This window comes from Saccharomyces paradoxus, chromosome VII (genome assembly GCF_002079055.1).
Source record: "Saccharomyces paradoxus chromosome VII, complete sequence".
Lineage (NCBI taxonomy): Eukaryota > Fungi > Ascomycota > Saccharomycetes > Saccharomycetales > Saccharomycetaceae > Saccharomyces > Saccharomyces paradoxus.
Genome location: NC_047493.1, coordinates 1039943 through 1067039, shown reverse-complemented (window position 1 = coordinate 1067039; position 27097 = coordinate 1039943). Strand labels below are relative to the sequence as shown.

The 27097-nt window shown below is 38.6% G+C and overlaps 5 protein-coding genes across 5 annotated transcripts; 2 read left to right on the top strand and 3 right to left on the bottom strand.

Moving 5' to 3' along the window:
- Positions 1–5894: 5894 nt before the first annotated feature.
- On the bottom strand, positions 5895–7103 carry SPAR_G04980 (fungal specific transcription factor domain-containing protein; the record flags this gene model as incomplete). Its single annotated transcript, XM_033910729.1, has 1 exon — positions 5895–7103. The coding sequence occupies one exon, from the start codon at positions 7101–7103 to the stop codon at positions 5895–5897; it is 1209 nt and encodes a 402-aa protein (XP_033766620.1).
- A 5440-nt stretch (positions 7104–12543) lies between these two features.
- SPAR_G04970 (uncharacterized protein) lies at positions 12544–13935 on the bottom strand (the record flags this gene model as incomplete). The annotated part of the gene is made up of 1 exon (XM_033910728.1): positions 12544–13935. One exon carries the CDS (start codon positions 13933–13935, stop codon positions 12544–12546), a length of 1392 nt encoding a protein of 463 aa, XP_033766619.1.
- Positions 13936–15239: 1304 nt separating this feature from the next.
- On the top strand, positions 15240–17009 carry SPAR_G04960 (glycoside hydrolase family 13 protein; the record flags this gene model as incomplete). The annotated part of the gene is made up of 1 exon (XM_033910727.1): positions 15240–17009. The coding sequence occupies one exon, from the start codon at positions 15240–15242 to the stop codon at positions 17007–17009; it is 1770 nt and encodes a 589-aa protein (XP_033766618.1).
- Positions 17010–20803: 3794 nt separating this feature from the next.
- Positions 20804–22657, top strand: MAL11 (alpha-glucoside permease; the record flags this gene model as incomplete). The annotated part of the gene is made up of 1 exon (XM_033910726.1): positions 20804–22657. One exon carries the CDS (start codon positions 20804–20806, stop codon positions 22655–22657), a length of 1854 nt encoding a protein of 617 aa, XP_033766617.1.
- A 1861-nt stretch (positions 22658–24518) lies between these two features.
- Positions 24519–25745, bottom strand: MAL13 (transcription factor MAL13; the record flags this gene model as incomplete). Its single annotated transcript, XM_033910725.1, has 1 exon — positions 24519–25745. One exon carries the CDS (start codon positions 25743–25745, stop codon positions 24519–24521), a length of 1227 nt encoding a protein of 408 aa, XP_033766616.1.
- Positions 25746–27097: the final 1352 nt, after the last annotated feature.

Here is a 27097-nt window from a genome sequence, read left to right as displayed (position 1 = left end):
ATAAAGTATCTCGTTTAAATGAAAGAAATAATTCTGATGCATACATTAACAACTACGAATAGTTTTTTTAAAATTGCTAAAACTAATATGTGTTGTAACTGACCCTCTTTACACCAATCGCGGCTAACAATTTTCACCCCCTGATATGTTGTATTCGGTATGAAAAAGAACGAGTGCAAATAGAATGATTTTTGATGTACTCGTTTTCCGCCAACAGTTTCTTTAATATTATCCATCTTAATTGCATGATTAATACTTACAGGATAAATATGATAAGGTGTAGTTCCTCCGCCGTTCAGGTCATTTTTCACCGGAATATGAGCAACTAATATCTATATGTGTTGAATGGAATGTGATTTTATTACTTATGTCCTTATATATCTGGAAGCCCATGAAGAGACTTGTCTGCGATATATCCAACAGCGTATTTGTTCGTAATAAGATAGCAACTTGTATGCCATGAATGAGTAGTATCCGACAAAAATTCAGTTTTCAAACACTGCATTTGAATAATTTCACCAGTTGCACAATACATTCAGAATACCAAAGAGTAAATGCGCTTGCTGAAGTCAATAAAATTTTAAGCTATTATCTTCGAGAATATGGTACCTGCCACCCCTAAAAACTCGTTGACATCTCAGAAAGTCTCGTAGGAATATAATGCAAACCTAACCCCGCTAACATGCAGCCGAGAATACGTCCGCCGCTATTAAAAGGTCCAAGGAAAAAATTATCTAAGCCCCACCGAGAATTGAACCTATATATACTACCGAGAATTTCACCGAGAGTTTGTCCGAATCACTGCATACCGAGATTTCGTCCGAAATGCAGAGAGCTGCAAGCAGTCAACTGTGCGTAACGTAACCTTCTCTCTGCCGTGGATAGCTGAGAGGTGGAAACTCTCAGGGGTTTGGTTTAAGGGCGATCTCTGGACGATTGATGATCAGATTATGTTACTTCTTTTTACATTTGATTCAAAACCTCGTACAGGCGCCATACTATAATACTATTTCTCCGCATTTTTTTTTTAGTTCTTTCAGGGAAAGTTAATTTCTCCGGAGAATCAGCTGTTACAGATCTCTGCTTGTTCTTCTCGAAATTTTTCAACACACTCTCCTGCTTCCCTCTACTCAGTGCTCAATACTGTCAAGGCCGTCATTACAAGGGGTGGTTGTTGGTAGAATATCCCGTGGATTCAGGCTTCAAAATATTATTTGCTTTTCAAGCAACATGCTCAGAGTGCATAGTGCTTCCTATACATTATATAAAGGGACACAATATATTTCAAACTTGTTGTGGTAGGTTCTAACATATTCAGCAGAACAGAAATACATCATATCGAAACTATTAATTTAACTATGAAGGGCTTATCCTCATTGATAAACAGAAAAAATGACAAGATCGACTCTAACTTAGATGAGATCCAGAACGGCATGAATACTACTGAACTCAACTCGATAGAGATGCAGGAGCAGGGTAAGAAATCTGACTTTGATCTTTCCCATCTTGAGTACGGTCAAATTTCACTAACACCAAGCGATAATAATGAAGATAACGATGAGGAGGTTCCGAAGGTTCTCGACGAGACTGCACAGGATGCCAAGGAGGCAGATGAAAGTGAGAGAGGGATGCCACTCATGACAGCTTTGAAGACATATCCTAAAGCAGCTGCTTGGTCACTGTTGGTCTCCACGACCTTGATTCAAGAAGGTTATGATACAGCCATTCTAGGTTCTTTCTATGCCCTACCTGTTTTCCAGAAGAAATATGGTTCCCTGAATAGCAGTACAGGAGAATACGAAATCTCAGTTTCCTGGCAAATTGGTTTATGTTTATGTTACATGGCAGGTGAGATTGTGGGTTTGCAAATGACTGGGCCTTTTGTAGACCACATGGGTAATCGTTACACTTTGATTATGGCGTTGTTCTTTTTAGCGGCTTTTATTTTCATTCTGTATTTTTGCAAGAGTTTAGGTATGATCGCTGCGGGACAGGCGTTGTGTGGTATGCCATGGGGTTGTTTCCAGTGTTTGACCGTTTCTTATGCTTCTGAAATCTGTCCTTTGGCCCTAAGATACTATTTGACAACTTATTCTAATCTTTGCTGGACTTTTGGTCAACTTTTCGCTGCTGGTATTATGAAAAACTCCCAAAATAAGTATCCAAACAATGATCTGGGATACAGGCTACCTTTTGCTTTGCAGTGGATCTGGCCTCTTCCTTTGGCAGTAGGTATCTTTCTCGCCCCTGAATCCCCATGGTGGCTGATCAAAAAAGGGAGAATTGACGAGGCAAGGAGATCGCTTGAAAGGACATTGAGTGGTAAAGGACCCGAGAAAGAATTGCTGGTAAGTATGGAGCTGGATAAAATCAAAACCACTATAGAAAAGGAGCAAAAAATGTCTGATGAAGGAACTTACTGGGACTGTGTGAAAGACGGTATTAATCGGAGAAGAACCAGAATAGCTTGTTTATGTTGGATTGGTCAAACTTCTTGTGGTGCGTCATTAATCGGTTATTCAACTTACTTTTACGAAAAAGCTGGTGTTAGCACTGATACAGCCTTCACTTTTAGTATTATTCAATATTGTCTTGGTATTGCTGCAACGTTTCTATCCTGGTGGGGTTCAAAATATTTTGGTAGGTTTGACCTTTACACCGTTGGGTTGGCCTTTCAGGCCGTTATGTTCTTCATTATCGGCGGTCTGGGATGTTCAGATACTCATGGCGCTAAAATGGGCAGTGGTGCTCTTCTAATGGTTGTCGCGTTCTTTTACAACCTGGGTATTGCTCCTGTGGTTTTTTGCTTAGTTTCTGAAATACCGTCTTCAAGGCTAAGAACCAAAACAATTATTTTGGCCCGTAATGCTTATAATGTGATAAGTATTGTAGTTACAGTCTTGATCATGTACCAATTGAACTCAGAAAAATGGAATTGGGGTGCCAAGTCAGGTTTTTTCTGGGGAGGATTCTGTTTGGCTACTTTAGCTTGGGCTGTTGTCGATCTACCAGAAACTGCTGGTAGAACCTTTATGGAAATAAATGAATTATTTAGACTTGGTGTTCCAGCCAGAAAGTTTAAGTCAACTAAAGTAGACCCATTTGCAGCTGCTAAAGCGGCTGCTGCAGAAATTACTTTCAAAGATCCCAAAGAAGATACGGAAACTTCTATGGTAGATGAAGGGCGAAGTACGCCATCGATTGTGAATAAATGATTTTTCATCCGATAGATAAATATGGCATTATTCTATTTTATATAACTAGTATTTAACACATCGACATTATTTTTATCCTAAGTTATAATTTACCTTTGTTTAATTTTGCCACGACTTCGAAGTCTTTTGACTCAAGGTTATTATTTTGTTTTCAATAAAACGTCAATAATTTAAATGAATCACAAAAGTGACAGTCCTGGGTTTTGATATTTCACAGAAAAGATTACCTAATATATAAATCTTCATCCGTGTTAATGTAATCGCTTAAACCTTATATTGGATATTGATACATTCAATTTATATGTTTGTGAATATCACCTTTTTTAATCCGGTAAATTTACCTTTAGATATATTTTACAGCTTTTTAACCTAATGGGATTTCCTTAAGTTTAATTTATTATCGTGAATAAAACAATAACAGATATAACCATTACCCTTATCACGCCTCTTCACTATGTTATCAATATAACGCTCTGACATTTTTCCCCACCCGTATTTTTCTAGATGCCTATGGCGACTGGACTTATAATAGTATTACCTACAACCGTAATATAGCTTTCGCCTTAGCTAAATCTATGATATACAATTAGCATACACAAACAGCAATGCCAATGAAGGTATAGTAGTAAGCCGCCTGCATACATATACTTAATGTACTGTATAAAGAGTTATTTTGACTATCATATACAAACCTTCAAACGAGCAAGACAAGAATGGAACAATGTTATCAGAAGATGCTGAACAAAAATATGGTATTCTACCCGCTCTAAAAGCAGAAATTAAAAAATATCTCAATATATGCCGCTTACCCTTTATTAGGTATATCTATCTCTCATAAGTGGACAGCCATCTCACTTAGCGTTGCTTCCTATTATCGATTGAAACAATGCCAATTTGTTTTAAAAGTCTATAGGGACGCCAAAGTTAACGTGCCGAGTAGGACTAGCATTGAAGTATGATGCAAACCAGACCTCCAAATGGATAACCAGGTACTCTCTTCATGAAAAGGTGTCACAAGCAGCGGTGTTTATTTGGCTCCGCATTGAAAACACATAACCTCTTACAATAAAAAGCTATCTCCTTCTCAGGAAAATAAAGAAAGCAGGAAGTAGGAGTTTATCAGGGGATTATATCGTCTTCATCTTTGGACTTATCATTTAATTGCAAAGGTTTAGAAATGGGTAAAGTAATTAGAGCACCTTGACATTTCGTTGAAAACCTGTCGATCATTTTATTATTGCAGTCTTGATCATGTACCAATTGAACTCAGAAAAATGGAATTGGGGTGCCAAGTCAGGTTTTTTCTGGGGAGGATTCTGTTTGGCTACTTTAGCTTGGGCTGTTGTCGATCTACCAGAAACTGCTGGTAGAACCTTTATGGAAATAAATGAATTATTTAGACTTGGTGTTCCAGCCAGAAAGTTTAAGTCAACTAAAGTAGACCCATTTGCAGCTGCTAAAGCGGCTGCTGCAGAAATTACTTTCAAAGATCCCAAAGAAGATACGGAAACTTCTATGGTAGATGAAGGGCGAAGTACGCCATCGATTGTGAATAAATGATTTTTCATCCGATAGATAAATATGGCATTATTCTATTTTATATAACTAGTATTTAACACATCGACATTATTTTTATCCTAAGTTATAATTTACCTTTGTTTAATTTTGCCACGACTTCGAAGTCTTTTGACTCAAGGTTATTATTTTGTTTTCAATAAAACGTCAATAATTTAAATGAATCACAAAAGTGACAGTCCTGGGTTTTGATATTTCACAGAAAAGATTACCTAATATATAAATCTTCATCCGTGTTAATGTAATCGCTTAAACCTTATATTGGATATTGATACATTCAATTTATATGTTTGTGAATATCACCTTTTTTAATCCGGTAAATTTACCTTTAGATATATTTTACAGCTTTTTAACCTAATGGGATTTCCTTAAGTTTAATTTATTATCGTGAATAAAACAATAACAGATATAACCATTACCCTTATCACGCCTCTTCACTATGTTATCAATATAACGCTCTGACATTTTTCCCCACCCGTATTTTTCTAGATGCCTATGGCGACTGGACTTATAATAGTATTACCTACAACCGTAATATAGCTTTCGCCTTAGCTAAATCTATGATATACAATTAGCATACACAAACAGCAATGCCAATGAAGGTATAGTAGTAAGCCGCCTGCATACATATACTTAATGTACTGTATAAAGAGTTATTTTGACTATCATATACAAACCTTCAAACGAGCAAGACAAGAATGGAACAATGTTATCAGAAGATGCTGAACAAAAATATGGTATTCTACCCGCTCTAAAAGCAGAAATTAAAAAATATCTCAATATATGCCGCTTACCCTTTATTAGGTATATCTATCTCTCATAAGTGGACAGCCATCTCACTTAGCGTTGCTTCCTATTATCGATTGAAACAATGCCAATTTGTTTTAAAAGTCTATAGGGACGCCAAAGTTAACGTGCCGAGTAGGACTAGCATTGAAGTATGATGCAAACCAGACCTCCAAATGGATAACCAGGTACTCTCTTCATGAAAAGGTGTCACAAGCAGCGGTGTTTATTTGGCTCCGCATTGAAAACACATAACCTCTTACAATAAAAAGCTATCTCCTTCTCAGGAAAATAAAGAAAGCAGGAAGTAGGAGTTTATCAGGGGATTATATCGTCTTCATCTTTGGACTTATCATTTAATTGCAAAGGTTTAGAAATGGGTAAAGTAATTAGAGCACCTTGACATTTCGTTGAAAACCTGTCGATCATTTTATTATTGCAGTGTTTCAGAGAGAAAACAAACTTGGATACATCGTACAGGACATTCCAAGCGTCCAGCTTCATGTTGTGATCATACTTATTTACAACGTCTACCAACGCATTGGCTATTTCTAGCGCCTTCATCGGTATACCAGGACCGTGTACATCATACAGGTTTTTCGGAGTTAAAAAAGTATCTCCCAACATGTCCCTAGCAATTTCGACTGGTATATGCGTATTACTAGTATTCGAAAGAAAATTCATCCGCATACCTTTCATTTGCAATACCAGCTTCCATGCTAGTGTTCTAACCCAATGCCGGGAAAATAAAAAGTCTATGTATCCATAAGACCATGGCTCTATATCAAGTGACGTGGTATGAAGTTCATTCCATATTCTTTTTAGAGAGTCTTCGGTACAAGAATCATTGGCACAGTTAGTAGCTAAAGCATCATAGAAACACTTTCCTGGTACAGTGAAAACCCTAATCACCTCAAGGAAGCTATCCAGAGAAAGCCGAGGGTCTGTTACAATCTCAGGTAGCGGTGGCGCTATTGTCGCATCCAGACTTGTGACGCACTTAATATATACGGCATAGTATCTCTCTGTCATGAGAAGCAAATAATAAACCTTTCTTCTGAGTTGCTGCTCACTAAACGGAAGAAATTCATAGGTTTCCTCCCGGTGGAATCCGGCTATCTTGATGAGGCCTACAGCCTCACAAGAAAGTCTGTATGAAGTTCTCGTATCAGCAAACTGTGCATAACAACGATGCAAACAGTAATAAGTCATAATTCGGAATATGTCACTGTTACTAAGATCGTCAAAGAATTGTCGTGATAACATGCAGAGTGAACATAACTGCCTTCCAGTGAAGGAAACTCCTTCTTCCGACTTAATTTCAGCTTGCAAATCGCTGAGTGTGGCTGCCGAAAGGGAAACCAAAAACCAGTAGGCGTAGCAGTCATCATATTTTTCGTCTAGAAGTTTGTGAAGATCATCGTAGCAGAGCATAGGCCAGATTACGTATAAGTTATCGTGATACAGCCTCAAACACTGATCAATCAGATTTTTTGGAACCTTCTTACACACCACCGGAGCTGTCATGATATTATTATTCATACATATCATCTGCACTTCTGCTATTTTTTTCAAGCTTCCTTCCCTGATAGATTTTGGACCTCTCTTTTTTAAAGGTTGAAGATATGTGCACTTCATATGGCGCTGGAGGCAGCGGTTACATGGTTTATTTCGGTCACACTTTACTCGACGAATACGACAGCAGTCGCATGACTGTCTTGCAATACTCATATTATTATAAGACAAAAGTTTGTGTTAATTACTTTTCCTTGTCATGAAATGAAAAAAGTCTCGAAGTTATTATTTTATTCTGCCGTCCGTATTTAAGTTATGGAATAAAAAGCAAACAGATCACTAAATCCGGGGTTGTTCAAGCAGCATTAAGGGGTGGGAGGTGGAGTGACGCTGCAGCCCATGTTGTCACCCGGACTGCATTGCTAGTCCAAATCTCTAGAGCGTGACCATTGCTTCGATGGGGTGTTGAATTAATGGGCTTTAACAGCAGAAATTATGACGCCATTAAGCATATTTATTTGCTGTTGATGTTCAGCATAGTAGCGCTTTAATACTATATGCTGTAATGGATTGAACTACAAGGAGTGCAATAAATACGATTATTTTAGAGAAGATATTTGAAAAGCTGCCCTTCTTTTCCTACGGGGTTGGTATGCATACTTGAGAAGAACAGATAGAAAAGATAAAGAAAATATGAGAAATTATACGGCGGATTAATTTTCGCGAAAATAATCTACGGAAAAACTGTGGGGAGAAAAAGATTAAGTTATGCGCTACACACAGGGAAGTAGCGCCTGGAAAAATTCTCTGAAAAATCAATTGTTAGAGCACTCAAGTAAATATCGAGATGAACTATCTTTCATTTTCATGATTGATACTTAAAGATCTATACCATAAATCCATGTTGCGGCCTCCATGTAGGTAGCTCTTCAACTAGCCATAAATAATGATGAAAAATATAAAAAAAAGATGTATGGTAGTGATGGAAGGTACGAAGTCATAGTAGTTTGTAATAAGAAAGAAAATTGAAGTTGCGAACATCATATTTTGTGCTCGCTAAAGTAACAATCTCTTTGTTGTTGAAGGCCATCAAACAAGACTACGTAAGCATGAATGGATGTTGTGATAAATGTTGCTGAAAAAACTTTTAACATGGAATGACAAAAGCCACTTGTTTCGAATAAAACTATTGTTGTAACGTACCATTTATGACGAAATAAGACACGATTTTGTTCAAGGAAGGCCTCATACGCTCTTCGACTTTATTGTTGCTCTAAGCTTTAGATATGAGTTAAGGTTTTTTGTATCACCTGTTTATTTTTATGTCAATTCTTCATAAAGTATCTCGTTTAAATGAAAGAAATAATTCTGATGCATACATTAACAACTACGAATAGTTTTTTAAAATTGCTAAAACTAATATGTGTTGTAACTGACCCTCTTTACACCAATCGCGGCTAACAATTTTCACCCCCTGATATGTTGTATTCGGTATGAAAAAGAACGAGTGCAAATAGAATGATTTTTGATGTACTCGTTTTCCGCCAACAGTTTCTTTAATATTATCCATCTTAATTGCATGATTAATACTTACAGGATAAATATGATAAGGTGTAGTTCCTCCGCCGTTCAGGTCATTTTTCACCGGAATATGAGCAACTAATATCTATATGTGTTGAATGGAATGTGATTTTATTACTTATGTCCTTATATATCTGGAAGCCCATGAAGAGACTTGTCTGCGATATATCCAACAGCGTATTTGTTCGTAATAAGATAGCAACTTGTATGCCATGAATGAGTAGTATCCGACAAAAATTCAGTTTTCAAACACTGCATTTGAATAATTTCACCAGTTGCACAATACATTCAGAATACCAAAGAGTAAATGCGCTTGCTGAAGTCAATAAAATTTTAAGCTATTATCTTCGAGAATATGGTACCTGCCACCCCTAAAAACTCGTTGACATCTCAGAAAGTCTCGTAGGAATATAATGCAAACCTAACCCCGCTAACATGCAGCCGAGAATACGTCCGCCGCTATTAAAAGGTCCAAGGAAAAAATTATCTAAGCCCCACCGAGAATTGAACCTATATATACTACCGAGAATTTCACCGAGAGTTTGTCCGAATCACTGCATACCGAGATTTCGTCCGAAATGCAGAGAGCTGCAAGCAGTCAACTGTGCGTAACGTAACCTTCTCTCTGCCGTGGATAGCTGAGAGGTGGAAACTCTCAGGGGTTTGGTTTAAGGGCGATCTCTGGACGATTGATGATCAGATTATGTTACTTCTTTTTACATTTGATTCAAAACCTCGTACAGGCGCCATACTATAATACTATTTCTCCGCATTTTTTTTTTAGTTCTTTCAGGGAAAGTTAATTTCTCCGGAGAATCAGCTGTTACAGATCTCTGCTTGTTCTTCTCGAAATTTTTCAACACACTCTCCTGCTTCCCTCTACTCAGTGCTCAATACTGTCAAGGCCGTCATTACAAGGGGTGGTTGTTGGTAGAATATCCCGTGGATTCAGGCTTCAAAATATTATTTGCTTTTCAAGCAACATGCTCAGAGTGCATAGTGCTTCCTATACATTATATAAAGGGACACAATATATTTCAAACTTGTTGTGGTAGGTTCTAACATATTCAGCAGAACAGAAATACATCATATCGAAACTATTAATTTAACTATGAAGGGCTTATCCTCATTGATAAACAGAAAAAATGACAAGATCGACTCTAACTTAGATGAGATCCAGAACGGCATGAATACTACTGAACTCAACTCGATAGAGATGCAGGAGCAGGGTAAGAAATCTGACTTTGATCTTTCCCATCTTGAGTACGGTCAAATTTCACTAACACCAAGCGATAATAATGAAGATAACGATGAGGAGGTTCCGAAGGTTCTCGACGAGACTGCACAGGATGCCAAGGAGGCAGATGAAAGTGAGAGAGGGATGCCACTCATGACAGCTTTGAAGACATATCCTAAAGCAGCTGCTTGGTCACTATTGGTCTCCACTACCTTGATTCAAGAAGGTTATGATACAGCCATTCTAGGTTCTTTCTATGCCCTACCTGTTTTCCAGAAGAAATATGGTTCCCTGAATAGCAGTACAGGAGATTATGAAATTTCAGTCTCTTGGCAAATTGGTCTATCCTTATGTATCGTGGCTGGTGAAATTGTAGGTTTGCAAATGACTGGGCCTTTTGTAGATCACATGGGTAATCGTTACACGTTGATTTTGGCGTTGATTCTTCTTGCTGCGTTCACTTTTATCCTGTATTTTTGCAAGAGTTTAGGTATGATTGCTGTCGGACAAGTATTGTGTGGTATGCCATGGGGTTGTTTCCAATGTTTGACCGTCTCTTATGCTTCTGAAATCTGTCCTTTGGCTCTAAGATACTATTTGACGACCTATTCGAATTTATGTTGGGCATTCGGTCAACTTTTCGCTGCCGGTATCATGAAAAATTCCCAGAACAAATATGCCAACTCAGAATTAGGATATAAGCTACCTTTTGCTCTGCAGTGGATCTGGCCTGCTCCCCTTGCAATAGGAATTTTTTTTGCGCCAGAGTCTCCATGGTGGCTAGTTAAAAAAGGAAGAATTGACCAGGCAAGGAGATCGCTTGAAAGGACATTGAGTGGTAAAGGGCCCGAGAAGGAATTGCTAGTAAGCATGGAGCTAGATAAAATCAAAGTAACTATTGAAAAGGAGCAAAAGTTGTCAGACTCGGAAGGTTCCTACTGGGACTGTGTGAAGGATGGTATTAATCGGAGAAGAACGAGAATAGCTTGTTTATGTTGGATCGGTCAAACCACCTGTGGTACACAACTAATAGGATATTCAACTTACTTTTACGAAAAAGCTGGGGTTGGTACTGATACAGCTTTCACTTTCAGTATTATCCAATATTGTCTTGGTATTGCTGCAACGTTTCTATCCTGGTGGGCTTCAAAATATTTTGGTAGATATGACCTTTATACATTTGGACTGGCCATTCAAACCGTTTTATTGTTTATTATAGGAGGTTTAGGGTGCTCCGACTCGCATGGGGCTAAAATGGGAAGCGGTTCTCTTTTGATGGTGGTTTCCTTCTTCTACAACCTGGGTATTGCTCCCGTCGTTTTTTGCTTGGTGTCTGAAATACCATCCTCGAGGCTGAGAACTAAATCAATTATTTTGGCTCGTAATGCATATAATATGGCATGTATTGTAACTGCTGTTTTGATATTATACCAATTGAACTCGGAGAAATGGAACTGGGGTGCCAAGTCAGGCTTTTTCTGGGGAGGATTATGCTTTGCCACTCTAGTTTGGGCTGTCATTGACCTACCAGAAACTGCTGGTAGAACCTTTATGGAAATAAATGAATTATTTAGGCTTGGGGTTCCAGCGAGAAAGTTTAAGTCAACTAAAGTGGACCCATTTGCAGCTGCTAAAGCGGAAGCAGCAGAAATTACTCCTAAAAATCCCAAAGAAGACATGGAAACTTCCGTGGTGGATGAAGGGCGAAGTACGCCATCTATTATGAACAAATGACTCTTCACTTCAATAGGTAAATATGACATCCTCTTTTTTTACTAAACACATTTAATTTACTTTTTATTATAAAGTCTTTCATTTTGTTATTCTACATTCGACAATTTTATTCTTCTAATATTGTTTATGGTACTGAAGCATTCCAATGAATTAGCTAACATCATTATTGTGTTAATATATAATCAACAGCATAGAAAATTGTGTAAAGATGATAATATCTAACAAAATTCAAAAGGTACTGACAAAGTGAGGAAATTTACTCATTCTATCCTTTGATACTCGGTATTTACGTTCTTTCCCAATATTGATTGAAAATTCGGCAAAAAAAGTTTGCCCCTTGACTTTATTCAGTTGGATATTCGTGTGGTTGTGATACAGAAAAACATTTTAAACAAGTTAACATATCTTCATTTTGTCCTACACAAATTACATGTTAAAATGGTTAGATGAAAGGTATTATTATATATATACAATAGCAATGTATTCAAAATAATAAAATCGTAACTATTTATTGAATGAATTTAATGAATCACAAAGACGGCCTATATCGCTTATAATAGCAGCGACAAACGAATGTCAGTGTGTTCTCTCCGTATAATATAACATATTCCTTGTATTAAAATGTAATCTTCCCATGCAAAGATAGAGATCAGAATACCATCATGTCATGATGGCCGTTCCAGTCACTTTAACAAACATAACACCTTTTCGATCGTAATAAATCAATTCGTAAACCAAAACCTGCAAAAGAAATGACAGCATATTTATCTATATCTTTCACACAAAGGGTTCCCTTTGTGTAAAGGCAAACCTTTGACTGACAACAACGGAAGCTTTCCTTTTTGAAATGGTTCTCATGAACAAATCATGAAAAGACTTCATTCAAGAAACTAAATTGAATCATGTTTTATGCAAATCTTCATTTGTTTTTAGAGATTTAGAGATTGGGAGAGTAATAAGAGCACTCTGGCATTTAGTTACAAAATTCTCAACCAATTTTCCATCATACTGTTTTAGAGAGAAAACAAATTTGGAAATCTCGCACAAAACTTTCCAAGCTTCCGATTCAGTATTTTGATCATACTGATTCACGACATCCACTAATGCATTGGCTACTTCTAGTGCCTTTGCTGGTATGCCGGGGCCATGAACTCCATAAAGATTGCTTGGCGTTAAGAACACGTCGTCTAGCATATCTCTTGCAATTTCAATTGGTATTTGTGCATTGTTAGAGCCAGATAAAAAGTTTATATTTTCTGTCCGTAAGACTAGTTTCCAAGCGAGTACTCTAATCCAATGTCGGGAAAATGAAATGTCAACGTAACCATAAGACCATGGCTCTATTTCTAATGATGCTGTATGCAGTTCTTTCCATATTTTCTTCAACGAGTCTTCAGTGCAGGATGCATTAGAAGAGTCAGTAGCTAAAGCATCAAAAAAACATTTTCCTGGCACAGTAAATACCCTAATCATTTCGAGAAAACTATCTAGGGAAAGGCGAGGGTCAGTGACAGGCTCAGGTTGCGGAGGGGTGATTGTGGAATCCAGACTTGTTGAACAATGAATGTATACAGCATAGTATCTTTCCGTCAAGAGAAGTAAATAATAAATCTTACGCCAAAGCTGCTGATCCTCAAATGGAAGAGATTCATATGTCTTTTCACGATGAAATTCTGTAATCTTAATGAGGCTGATAGCTGCACAAGAGAGTCTGTATGAAGTTTTTGTATCAGAAAACTGTGAGAAGCACCGGTGCAAGCAGTAGTATGTCATAATTTTAAACAGATCGCTGTTATCGAGATCATCGAATTGCTGGCGAGATGATGTACAAAGAAACGTCAACTGTCTCCCACTGAAAGAAGTACCATCTTCAAGCTTTATTACCGTTTGCAAATCACTAAGAGTGGCCGCTGACAAAGCGGTCAGAAACCAATATGCGTGGGTGTCATCGTATTTTTCCTCCAGAAGTTTATGAAGTTCATCGTAGGAGAGCAGGGGCCAAATAACATATAACTTATCGTGGTACAGCCTTAGACATTTATCAATAACCTTCTTTGGAACTTTCAAAGATATTTCTAAAGCCGTCATACAGTTGTTATTTTCACTGAACGTTTGCGTTTCTGCAATTTTCTTTAAGCTTCTTGACCTGATATTTTTGGGCCCTCTTTTTTTCAATGGTTGTAGATAAGTACATTTCAAATCGTGTTGAAGACAACGATTACATGGCTTATCACCGTCACACTTTACCCGCCGAACACGACAGCAGTCGCATGCCTGTTTTGCCAAAGTCATTTTCAAAATAAAATTTGCACTAGAAGAATTTTCTCTTCAGCTTCATTTAGTGTTTGCTTCTATCTTTTGTGAAGGAAGGATCTTGAAATCATTATCTGTTGTATTTAAGTTCTTGAGCATGGAGGAACGGACAATAAAAACCGGGGGCGGGGTAAGGCGTGCGCCAAAAATGATGACGCCGCAATAAAACCGAAAGAAATGAGGTACAATACTAAACAATAGGCTACTCCGGATCAAAGGATAGCTGTTCTAAATGACCTATTCCAAAATTTAGAGGATTGCTCGAGAAATCAACATTCGTCCCCTTGAAATGCGCTTTTAAAGACGCCTAAAGTGTGCAAGTGAATCGCTTTTCTCGAGCGTTCTTACTAAAGCTATGAGGTGAATGCAAGCTTCAAGGAAAAAAATAAAATTCTCATACCGAATAGATCCACGATTGTACGCCTACGAAATCATTACCAAACAAGAGTATTGTGTTAGGATTCCTTCCTAGTTGCAGGAACGCAATATGAGACACAGCGATAGAGTAAGACGAAACTCGAGGAGGGCAAGCATTTTCGGGCGCTAATTCTGTGTGCGCATATGTTTGGCAATTTGCAAAAAGGGGATATTCTCCCCATGCAGCAAAGGTAAGGCACCGCATTTAGACCTCTGCGAGTGTGCTCTTTCTCCTGGATATTCTCCACCTGCATCATTTGTGTGTATATGCATATGTATTGTTTAAGGGAATAAAAGATTTCCGATTGAACTGGAGAAACAAAGTTTATTCACGTGGGGTGAGGGGCGTTAAATCTCGGAGAAATTCTCGGCCAGGAAATGAACCGAGATCAGTTTATACGTTACGTAAGGATAGGGTCTTCGTCGCAGGAAAATATCTCGGAGAATATCTCGGGGAAATTTAGACAGTAACCCCAGAATATTTGTACAAATAAGCACTAGCATAATTTTCAACCAAAGATGGATTAGAAAATAAGGTTGATTAGTGCATTTGTTACCCCACAAAATTAAGCCCCGTGATGAAACAATTTCATATCTACGTCACTGAGTTATTTTGCCGATGTTCTATTATTCCGCTGAGATAATCGGAAAAAACAAAGTAGCTCATTTCTTAACTCTTGTCATGGCACGCAACTGCTTTGAATGAAGAAGATCCGTTTTTCCATGAAATAAAAAAGTACTTAAAGGGCACAATTAAGTTCTGAGTAGTATGTGTTGTGTTGCAATCGGGAAAATTTCAAACTTCAAGAGCATAAGTAAATCAAAGAGATTAATCAAATTTACTCACGTAAACTTATTATATACTAATGACTATTTCTTCTGCGCACCCAGAAACAGAACCTAAGTGGTGGAAAGAGGCCACCATCTATCAGATTTACCCAGCAAGTTTCAAAGACTCCAACAACGATGGATGGGGTGACATGAAGGGTATTGCCTCCAAGTTGGAGTACATCAAAGAGCTTGGCGCCGATGCCATTTGGATTTCGCCATTCTACGACTCGCCACAAGATGACATGGGTTACGACATTGCCAACTACGAGAAAGTGTGGCCAACCTACGGTACCAATGAGGACTGCTTTGCCCTGATCGAAAAGACACACAAGCTTGGTATGAAGTTCATCACCGACTTGGTCATCAACCACTGCTCCAGCGAGCATGAATGGTTTAAGGAAAGTAGATCCTCAAAGACCAACCCAAAACGTGACTGGTTCTTCTGGAGACCTCCTAAGGGCTACGACGCTGAAGGCACGCCAATTCCTCCAAACAACTGGAAGTCCTATTTTGGCGGTTCCGCATGGACGTTCGATGAAAAGACGCAAGAATTTTACTTGCGTTTGTTTGCAACTCGTCAACCTGACTTGAATTGGGAAAGTGAAGAGTGTAGAAAGGCAATCTACGAAAGTGCTGTTGGATATTGGTTGGACCATGGTGTTGATGGGTTCAGAATCGATGTGGGGAGCTTGTATTCTAAAGTCCACGGCTTACCAGACGCCCCTATTATCGATGAAACCTCAATTTGGCAATCCAGTGACCCAATGACTTTAAATGGTCCACGTATTCACGAGTTCCATCAAGAAATGAACAAGTTTATCAGAGACAGAGTTAAGGATGGCAGAGAGATTATGACGGTTGGTGAGATGCAACATGCCTCCGACGAAACCAAGAAACTGTACACGAGTGCTTCAAGACACGAGCTTGGTGAGTTGTTCAACTTCTCTCATACTGATGTTGGGACTTCCCCCTTGTTCCGTTACGACTTGGTCCCATTTGAATTGAAAGATTGGAAAATTGCCCTTGCAGAGCTTTTCAGATATATCAACGGGACAGACTGTTGGTCAACGATTTATCTGGAAAACCACGACCAGCCTCGTTCTATCACGAGATTTGGTGACGATTCTCCAAAAAATCGTGTCATTTCTGGTAAGTTACTGTCGGTTCTGTTGGCGTCACTGACCGGCACTTTGTTCATTTATCAAGGACAAGAGCTGGGCCAAATCAATTTCAAGAACTGGCCTGTCCAAAAGTACGAGGATGTTGAAATCAGAAACAATTACAAGCTCATTAGGGAAGAGCATGGTGAAAAATCAGAGCAAATGAAGAAGTTTTTGGAAGGAATTGCTTTAATGTCTAGGGATCATGCGAGAACCCCTATGCCTTGGACTCATGAAGAACCAAACGCTGGCTTCTCGGGTCCTAATGCCAAGCCATGGTTTTATTTGAATGAGTCTTTCAAAAAAGGCATTGATGTTGAGGACGAGACCAAGGATCCCAACTCAGTTTTGAACTTTTGGAAGGAGGCCTTGAAGTTTAGAAAAGCACACAAAGATATTGCTGTTTATGGCTATGATTTTGAGTTCATTGATTTAGACAACAAAAAGCTATTTAGTTTCACGAAGAAGCACAATAATAAAACATTGTTTGCTGCTTTGAACTTTAGCTCTGAAGTGATAGATTTCGCGATTCCAAATGATAGCCCATCGTTTAATTTAGAGTTTGGGAACTACCCAAAGAAGGAAATAGATGCATCTTCCAGAACATTGAAGCCATGGGAAGGAAGAGTTTACATCAGCGAATGAAAATGATGATGCCAGCGCTCGCTCAAGAGTCTGAAACTCTGAGAAAAGTGGTACCTCTGCTTTCCTGGTTATTTCTGGATAAGTGAGCGGAGGCTATCAAAAGAGCAAACGTTAACTCTATATTCAATAAATTTGTACATTTTTTATATATGTCATGATCACGTAACGTTATTGTATATTGTTCAACGATTGAAGTTCAGAATAAACAGCCTGTGGTTCTACACAAGAATACACCAAAACCTGGTACGAGATTCATGCATATGTTGATTGGAATATGAAATATTGATAGGACAAACTCAAGATTCTGATAATGCTTCTTTCCTGTGAAACTTCTCTGCCCGGATATCCGGAACAAACAAAAGTTTTCCTTAAGAACTGTTGGTTACGAAATGTTTCGTGGAATCGTTCGATCTCCCGTGTTTTGAAATATTGTCCAATTCCCATAGGCTCGAAAAGGTACCATTGTTTTCTCCTTTTCTTCCGACAACCTTTGGTATGAGGTTTAAGTAAACTATATTAATCCACGAATTCGTCCGATTTACAGGTATTTGCGAGAGATAAGATGCGTGATACTGCACGAAACTCAATTTGCATTAGACCACACTGGAGATGTTTAAAATGGCAAAAGACGACAAGTTTGATGCTCGATATTACCCTTCATGCAGTTATTTGAATTTTTTCAACGAACTATAAATAAGTTGTGCTAAAATACAATGGGTCCCCTCATTCTCATCCTAATTTCCTACTGTAAGAGATGGCCGATTAGTTGCGAATGAAAAGAAACACTTAGATGACTATTATTTTTTGCACCCCAAGGAGAGAACCAAATATTGAATAACAGTCGCAAATTTTCAGTTTTGTCGCTCAAGTTTCAAAGATTTCAATAGTGATTGAAATAAGTATAAAGGTATTGCCCTTATATTGACACGTTTGAAGGGCCTCGGTGCTAGCAATATTTTAGATTTGTTCATTTAAGGCCTCTCTACAGCGATATATGGTTTACAATGTATTTTATTATGAAGCATCTCAACTTAAGTGAGATGTCAACAGAAGACAGCTTTCAGCTGGCCGACAGAACACGGAATTGATAACGAAAGTTAACCAAATGTGCCTGGCAGAGCCATAATAGTTCAATAAAAGACAAAAGAAAAGTAAATGCCTAGTAATTATCACCAAAGGAAAATCCTTGGAATCGAATACATCTTTACACCATTGTTAGTACAAGTTATGAAGACTTTCGTGGGCGGCAAGGTGCATGATTACCACACAAATAGGGTATTAAAAACTTTGTAATTGTGCACTAAGAAATAGGTGTGCCCCTACTGAGATTAAAGATATCCATCGCTTCTTTGCTGTATGAACCTTTTTAGTGAGCATGAACAACATCTGGTTGTCCAAATTGTGAATGAGAAGTTGCAGACGCATGTCAGAGTATTCTTTGTCTCCTTTTCACCCATGAGGTTTTACCAGAAGAGGTGAGCGGGGTATTATTTTTAATTAAGCTTCTATTTGATTCTATATCCAAATGATCCATTATTATTAATTTGTAGTTTGGCATTCTTCGTGAAACTTACTTAGGCTCGTCATCATCTCATGGAAAACGCCCTCCCATTGCTTCTGGCAAGCAAGGCCAATACCCCAGAAACCTTTCTAATTTGCCCGAGTTCTCATCATATTCACACTTGATGATAGCATAAATACTGGCAGTATGAACACGTTCCATATTTGCTCAATCTCTCTGTTTTGAAGTAGGTCGCAGCAGCCTCGACCTTGGAAGGCAATTCTAGTTAATGTAATGATAAGGGCGGTAAAGCCCTTGGACCATCCAAGAGGTTCAAAGCCAGAATGCGAAACACGGAGACGTCGATCATAATTTTCGAGGAAGATAGATGGTAGTCACGCACCAAGCATCCTCGACTAACAAAAAGCTTTCAGTAAAAGCTAGCTCAAGGTCTTCCAGGTAAACGGAATGAGCTTACACTACACTTGAAATTTCTTTACCCTCCGGGATTTATTGGCGTATTTCCTTATAATACTCATGAATGCGTGATTCGTGTATAAGAAAATCTGCCTTATTCTCGTAAGGTGTAATTGGATCGGTGAAAGAATCATTTGACACGCCTCCAACCTTGGAGTACATGCTAGCTACGTCAATTTTCAGCTCATCAATATTGTTACGAAACCAATAGCCGACTGAGGAGTCATAAGTCGCCTTACGACACTCTTCATGTTCCCAGTTGAAATCATGTTGACCATAGTTGGGATATCATAACCCATATCTTCCTGAGGAAACTCAGATGATGAAAGGACAGGCATCGCGTCGAAGCTTAGCTCTTCAAACTAGTCGCAGTAAAGCTATCATACCATTGCCACCGGAGCCGTTGAAGTTAGGGCGGTAAATCTGGTAGACGGTGATCTGTTTTCACTATGATAATTTACAAATAATTGTCATGAATATATCACTTATGTTACTACTTTTCCTTCTGTTATAACCTTTCTCCTAGTTGCCCTTAAAAAACAGTAAGGTCATATATTCGAGAGAGAATGTCAAAATTGGTCTCTCAATATCATATTCACAGGCATCCACAGGTGGACAAGCTACCAATTCTAATTTATTTTACGAAGATGCCGTGCCCTCAGTGGTGGCTGTGCTCATACCATTTGTGATTTCGTCTAGTTCTGATAGTATCGGCCTGGTATAATATAACACAATATAAGCACGACACCGCAATATACGCAATTTCTTTATATTGTTCACTATTATCCCGAAAAATGCTCCGAATTGAAGGAAATGGAAAAAAAGTTTATTTCCCCATATTTTCCCGTATTTCCCCGTATTTCCATACTTTCTGCGTACGAGTTTACTGTAATACAAAAAATGAATGTGCGGCAGGATACCTAGCCACGAGTACTCCGTAGAAAGTTGCATTATGTACCTGAGTTCCAGGTACATATCTCACTGCTCACTAGATAATAATCGAAGAAAGCGGTAGATCTTTGTGTACTATCTACTGCTGACCAGTTGATTTTTTTTACCGAAAATAATTCCAAATGCTACGTATATCTTCTGAAAGGATTGCATTTCTGGGGAGCTCCGTTGCATAATGTATGAATAGAAAGGTAAAAGTCGGTGAAGAATATGGAATAGCAAAAATACGATACTTCCCCTCAAAACATACCAACAATACTAGAAAAAGCATGAGTACTTGAAGGTTATATCATAAGAAACTTTTTAATCTGCTATGTGATTACTACGGCCTAAGTATGACGCGTATCCCGCACTCGGATTGGTGAAACGACGATAAAGAACGAGAAATTTCCTGCATATAGCATTGAATAATTCAACTTTTTAATGCTCGTATTTGGCCCACGACATTTCTTTTATTTTGCCTCCTCTTGCCTCCTCTTTTCTCACAAGGAACAAGGTTTTTTTCTATGGCTACTAATTTGCTTTACACTCGGGTCATCCAAAGAAGAATGTGCACAATTGTCGTGAAAGGAGTTTTACGGTTTTAATTTCCATTGTCATAAACACTGCTGGGTCTATCACGTAATAATCCGTTGATTTTTACTACGAAATGACAACTTAGCAGAGTTAAAGGACATATCGTGATGTATACATTGAACTGGAATAGACTTAAGTTCAGCGAACCTAATGAAAGATGAAGAAGACTAAGTGTCGCACTTTCTATATAAATAGTTTGGTATCATCTATTTTTGAGAAATTTCCCTGATGATTTTTTTTCCTGTAATAATTCACAAAAGAGTATCGAACCATTACAGAATAATATAATATGAAGAATATCATATCATTCGTAAACAAGAAAAATAATACCTTGGATAATAGGAATACTAGCATTCCTGGATCTTCCAGTGATATAATACACCAACGTGGAGCTCTAAATACTGAGGATTTTGAAGAAGGAAAAAAAGATGGTGTATTCGAGTTGGGTCACCTGGAGTTCACCACCAATTCAGCTCAATTGGTTGATTCAGACGATGATAATGATAATGCAATAAAGGTGGTGAATGCTGCCACTGATGAAGCCAATGAGGCTAACAGCGAAGAAAAAAGCATGACCTTGAGGCAAGCTTTGCGAAAATATCCAAAGGCTGCCTTATGGTCTATTTTAGTGTCCACTACGCTGGTTATGGAGGGTTATGATACTGCGCTTTTGAGTGCACTTTATGCATTGCCAGTTTTCCAGAGGAAGTTCGGTACTATGAATGCGGAAGGCTCCTACGAAATTTCCTCGCAATGGCAAATTGGTTTGAACATGTGTGTTCTTTGTGGTGAAATGATTGGTTTACAGATTACCACTTACATGGTCGAATTCATCGGCAACCGTTATACAATGATTACGGCGCTTGGTTTGTTGACTGCTTATATTTTCATCCTTTACTACTGTAAAAGTTTGGCCATGATCGCTGTAGGGCAAATTCTGTCAGCTATGCCATGGGGCTGCTTCCAGAGTCTGGCTGTTACTTACGCTTCGGAAGTTTGTCCCCTAGCGTTGAGATATTACATGACCAGTTACTCCAATATCTGTTGGTTGTTTGGCCAAATTTTCGCCTCTGGTATTATGAAAAACTCTCAGGAGAACTTGGGAGATTCTGACCTAGGTTACAAATTGCCATTCGCCTTACAATGGATTTGGCCTGCGCCTTTAATTGTTGGTATTTTCTTCGCTCCTGAGTCGCCTTGGTGGCTGGTGAGAAAGAATAAGATTGCGGAGGCCAAAAAGTCCTTGAATAGGATTCTGAGTGGCACTGCTGCTGAGAAGGAGATTCAAGTGGATATTACTTTAAAGCAAATTGAGATGACGATTGAGAAGGAAAGACTTCTGGCATCGAAATCAGGGTCGTTCTTCAACTGTTTCAAGGGCGTTGATGGAAGAAGAACAAGACTTGCGTGTTTGACTTGGGTTGCTCAGAATAGCAGCGGTGCCGTTTTACTTGGTTACTCGACATATTTCTTTGAAAGGGCAGGCATGGCCACTGACAAGGCGTTCACTTTTTCGCTTATTCAGTACTGTCTAGGTTTAGCAGGCACCCTTTGCTCCTGGGTAATATCTGGCCGTGTTGGGAGATGGACTATACTGACTTATGGTCTTGCATTTCAAATGGTTTGTCTATTTATCATTGGTGGAATGGGGTTTGCTTCTGGAAGCAATGCCAGTAACGGTGCCGGTGGTTTACTGTTGGCTTTATCGTTCTTCTACAACGCCGGTATCGGGGCTGTGGTTTACTGTATCGTTGCAGAGATTCCATCCGCAGAATTAAGGACCAAGACTATTGTGCTGGCCCGTATTTGCTACAATTTGATGGCCGTCATCAATGCCATTCTAACGCCATATATGCTTAATGTGAGCGACTGGAACTGGGGGGCCAAAACCGGTCTATATTGGGGCGGTTTCACTGCAGTCACTTTGGCTTGGGTCATCATTGATTTGCCTGAGACAACTGGTAGAACCTTTAGTGAAATTAATGAACTTTTCAATCAAGGTGTCCCTGCTAGAAAATTTGCGTCTACTGTAGTCGATCCTTTCGAGAGGAAAGAGTCTCAAATTGATCCGCAAGTTGATGGCGTTATTAACCAGTCCTCAAGCGCAATGCAGCATGGGCTAAACGAAGTCAACGAATTTTAAATAAAGTTCTTTCGGATGGTTAAATAATTTCTTCGACTGTTCCAAAGGCCTGTAGAAAGCTCTAAATTCTTTTTTGTATATAGTTGATCTTCTGTGTAACATTCATAATTACCTTGTCAAGGAATAAACTCATGATACATACATTAATTGGAACCAAATAGTAATGAAGAACGAAGTATTTTCCTAAGTATTCCGTGCGTCGATATTAACTCGAACACACAACACATCAGCAGTATTTTCAGTTTGTTCTATCTCTCTTGTATTCATGAAGCTTTAAGGTAGAGAAAAAATAGCAAATAATGTTGAAATTTGCTATTATATTTGATATATGACGTATGCGTTTATTGGAAGCGCTTATATCATTATAAAATCCAAATAAATTTGTTACAAACCCTTGCAAATTACACAAGGCGGTTGGCGATGACTTGTAGAAGGAGGCTGTATTTGTTTACGCTAGTGAAACCTTCATGCTTTAATTCGACAGGCATCCTTCGTTTAAAAGTTCGCCCAATCTCGAAATTCACATAGATTAATTACAAGCGATAGCAACAGAAGCCCAAGAAAAAACTTTTGAAACAGACTCTAAGTTTACAGTGCCAACATATAAAATTTTCTTAAGTTTTTGATCTGCCTTACAAGTATAAACCGTACAGTTCCATCAGATAAATATCCTTATACTCTTTAAAGATTACGCATAAGTGAGAAATTAGTTACGACGCCCAAAAGGTTAGTCGATTGATAATGGCCTACTATTATGAAGGGTGAAAACAACAAACATGGCAAATAATGCCATTCTCTAAAAAGAAAATGCGGATTGTGGTGTACTAACCATATTAGTGAAATTTCTCGCCCAGAAAAATACCCACGATGTAGTGAAATACATCATATTTTGTTCCGCTTTTTCCACTTAATAGAAAGCCACGCGTTTCCCACATCTAACAATAACCGCTTCTAAGGTTGTTTTTTTTAAAATGGAATCTTCAACACGAAAGTGAATGAACATTAGCACATAATAATTCCTTGATAAGTTTTAACATCCATTTTCCGGTGTTAGAGAGATGAAATGAATGATTTGTTCGAGTATCCTAGTACCAGAGATTGTAATGCTCTCGACGTGACTGTAACAAAACTTTTCATAAATCGGTCCAAGAACACCCATTTCTTGGTACATTTGCAATGATAAATAATACTACATTACTCCATTGTAGCTTTTAAGCTAAATTCCATACTCCTTATTTAAATATTTGGCCATTCACAAGGATAAAAGCGTAATGGTGCTCTCTATGATCTATAAATATAGTAATTCTCTAACATTGAGAAAAAATATTCAAGAAATTATTATGCTCGTATCTCAATTATGGTACCAAGTAATTCTGTGGTACTAAATTACTAAACATGCCGTATTTAAATTTCTCTTAACTATGATAACAGAATCATACAAAACGGAACGATGAGAATGGACGGCTTTGCCTGAAGTTCCCATATGCCTCCTATCTTTTTCACGCTGAACTTGTCTCTCATCAATGCATAGCCATCCCACCTAATTTTAATTCTTATTCTCAGGGAATAATGCCGATTTGTCTTTAACATCTGTTCAGGTACAGAAAATCTGGGAGATGCTAAAGTTGACGGGACAAGTAACATTGGCATTGAATGTAACCAAACGAGCAGGGTATAACGGCTAAAGACTATTTTGAAATTGTAGACTAGCCTCCAAATGAGTAACCAAGCACTCTTTTCATGATGAGAAATCTCTAGCAGCAGTGGTTCTTTACCCCCGCATTAAAGACACACAATTGCCTGCCATAAAAAGTTATCCCCCTCTCAGCACAAATGAAGGTGAGCAGAAAATGAAAAAAAATCAAGGAATTATGTTCTCATCATGCTTGGAATCATCATCTAATTGCAAAGATTTAGAAATGGGTAAAGTAATTAGGGCACTCTGACATTTTGTGGAAAACCTCTTGATCATTTCATTGTTGTAATGATTTAAGGAAAAAGCAAATTTGGATACATCATACAAAACATTCCAAGCCTCCAATTTCATACTATGGTCATATTGCCCTACAATGTCCACCAAAGCAGTGGCTATTTCAAGCGTTTTGATCGGTATCCCAGGACCGTGAACATCATATAGATTTTCTGGGGTCAAGTAAGTGTCTATCAACATATCCCGAGCGATTTCGACTGGTATGCGCTCATTGTTAACATTCGAAGAAAAATTTGTACCCCTCATTAGATACACGAGCTTCCATGCTAGTATCCTAATCCAATGTCTAGAAAACGAAATATCTATGTAACCATTAGACCACGGCTCTATCTCTGAAGGTGTTGTATGAAGTTCTTTCCATATTTTCTTCAGCGACTCTTCGGTGCAGGAATTGCTGGCAGAGTTAGCAGCCAAAGCATCAAAAAAACATTTCCCTGGTATGGTAAATATCCTAATCATTTCTAGAAAGCTATCCAGAGAAAGCCGAGGATCGGAAACAAACTCAAGTTGCGGCGGCGATATAGTAGCATCCAGACTTGTCGCACAATGGAGGTATATGGCGTAGTATCTCTCCGTCATGAGAAGCAAATAATACAACTTCCGTCTAAGCTGCTGTTCTTCAAATGGAAGAGCCACATAGGCTTCTTCCCGATGTAAGCCAGCCACTGTAATTAGACTAACAGCTTCACAACAAAGCCGGTATGAAGTTCTCGTATTGGATATTTGCGCAAAACTACGATGCAAACAGTAGTATGTCATAATGTTGAATATATTGCTATTATCCAGGTCGTCGAATTGTTGGCACGATGAAATGCAAAGGCTGGATAACTGTCTTCCAGTGAAAGAAGTACCGTCTTCAAGCTTTATCTCAGTTTGCAAATCACTGAGGGTGGCAGCCGACAAAGCTATCAGAAACCAATAGACGTAGTTGTCTTCGTATTTCTCCTCTAGAAGTTTGTGAAGATCATCGTAGGAAAGTAGAGGCCAGATCACGTATAGACTATCGTGATAAAGCCGCAAGCACTGCTCGATCAGCTTCTTCGGAACCTTCATACGCATCGCCGGAGTAGTCGTGATGGCATTAGTCCTGCTTACCATCTGCACTTCTGCTATTTTTTTCAAGCTCCTTAACCTTATAGATTTCGGACCCCTCTTTTTAGACGGTTGTAGATAAGTGCAGCTCAAATTGTTTCGCAGACAACTGCTACACGGCCTTTTACTGTCGCACTTCACTCGACGCACACGACAACAGTCGCATGCCTGTTTGACACATTTTTGCCTTTTCGAAGTCATATTCAAAGCAAAATATTATTTGCCTCGATTTCCTCTTTCTCATTTACTTCAGTGCATCATTGGAATATGACTCCATGTAGGCGTATAGATGTTATAGAATATGCCGGGATAAATAGTAATGGCAGGGGATGAAGAAAATGCATTATGGTATGTATGGCGTGGTACTGCAGAGGATTATGTATCACCCGGACTTTATATGCCATTGCACGCTAAGTTCACCGCTTCCCGCTATCCGAGCCTCTCATTTCGTTGCGATTATGCTCATCTAACAGGGTGTTCAAGATCGCATTGGAATATATATATATGTATAAGATTTCCTCGAGAAACTTTCAACTGCTTTTTTCTTGTTTTTGGTCAGACATTCATTTCGAAGTTCACGATCATCTTTATCTTTGTAGAACCGAATTTTGTGCTTCCGAATATGCTTTCAAGGACATCCGAAGATGAGCACTTATTATCCTGCGCACGCTCGTCAAAATCTACCAAGAACGTTTTTCAGTATTTAGCTCCGCTAATACTACGTCGACCACAATAGAAGAAAGTAATTCGATGTTTGAAAACTTTCCACTACCAACTCGTAAGACGTGAGAAGTGAAATGCTTACTTTTTTGTGCGTGACCACGTTATTTTGTAGACAGCTTCGCTGCCATTCAATTTACGTCATGGAAGCTGTTATTCTCCCCAAAGGTATGTACCTCTCTAGCGGAATATTCATTGAGACCGAACCAACCTAGGCATCGCGGAACGTCGGAGTAATTGTCGCAAGAATCTGTATGCTGAGAAACACAGTGAGGTACACGCTGATACTAAGAAGAAAACTGAGTTGTGCAATACGTAAGAGTTTGGTGGGGAGAATATTTCGGAAAATAAAGTTGCTAACCCCGCGGTTTGGACAAGTATTAAAAGCACGCAGCATTAATTTCAGGGAACATTGCCTTGAAATAAAGTTAACAGTGTATTTTCGCTGTACGATATCAAATCTCACGAAGGGGCAGGCACATTATGGAACTACGTGCCTACGTTTTATTATATACTTGTGATCGTTGAAATATTCGGATAAACATTGTGCCTTATTTTCATTGTTCTAATCATACCACAACGTCCTTCGGAATGAGAGAGAAGGTCTCCCTATGGAATAGAAAAGGTATTTAAGTGTT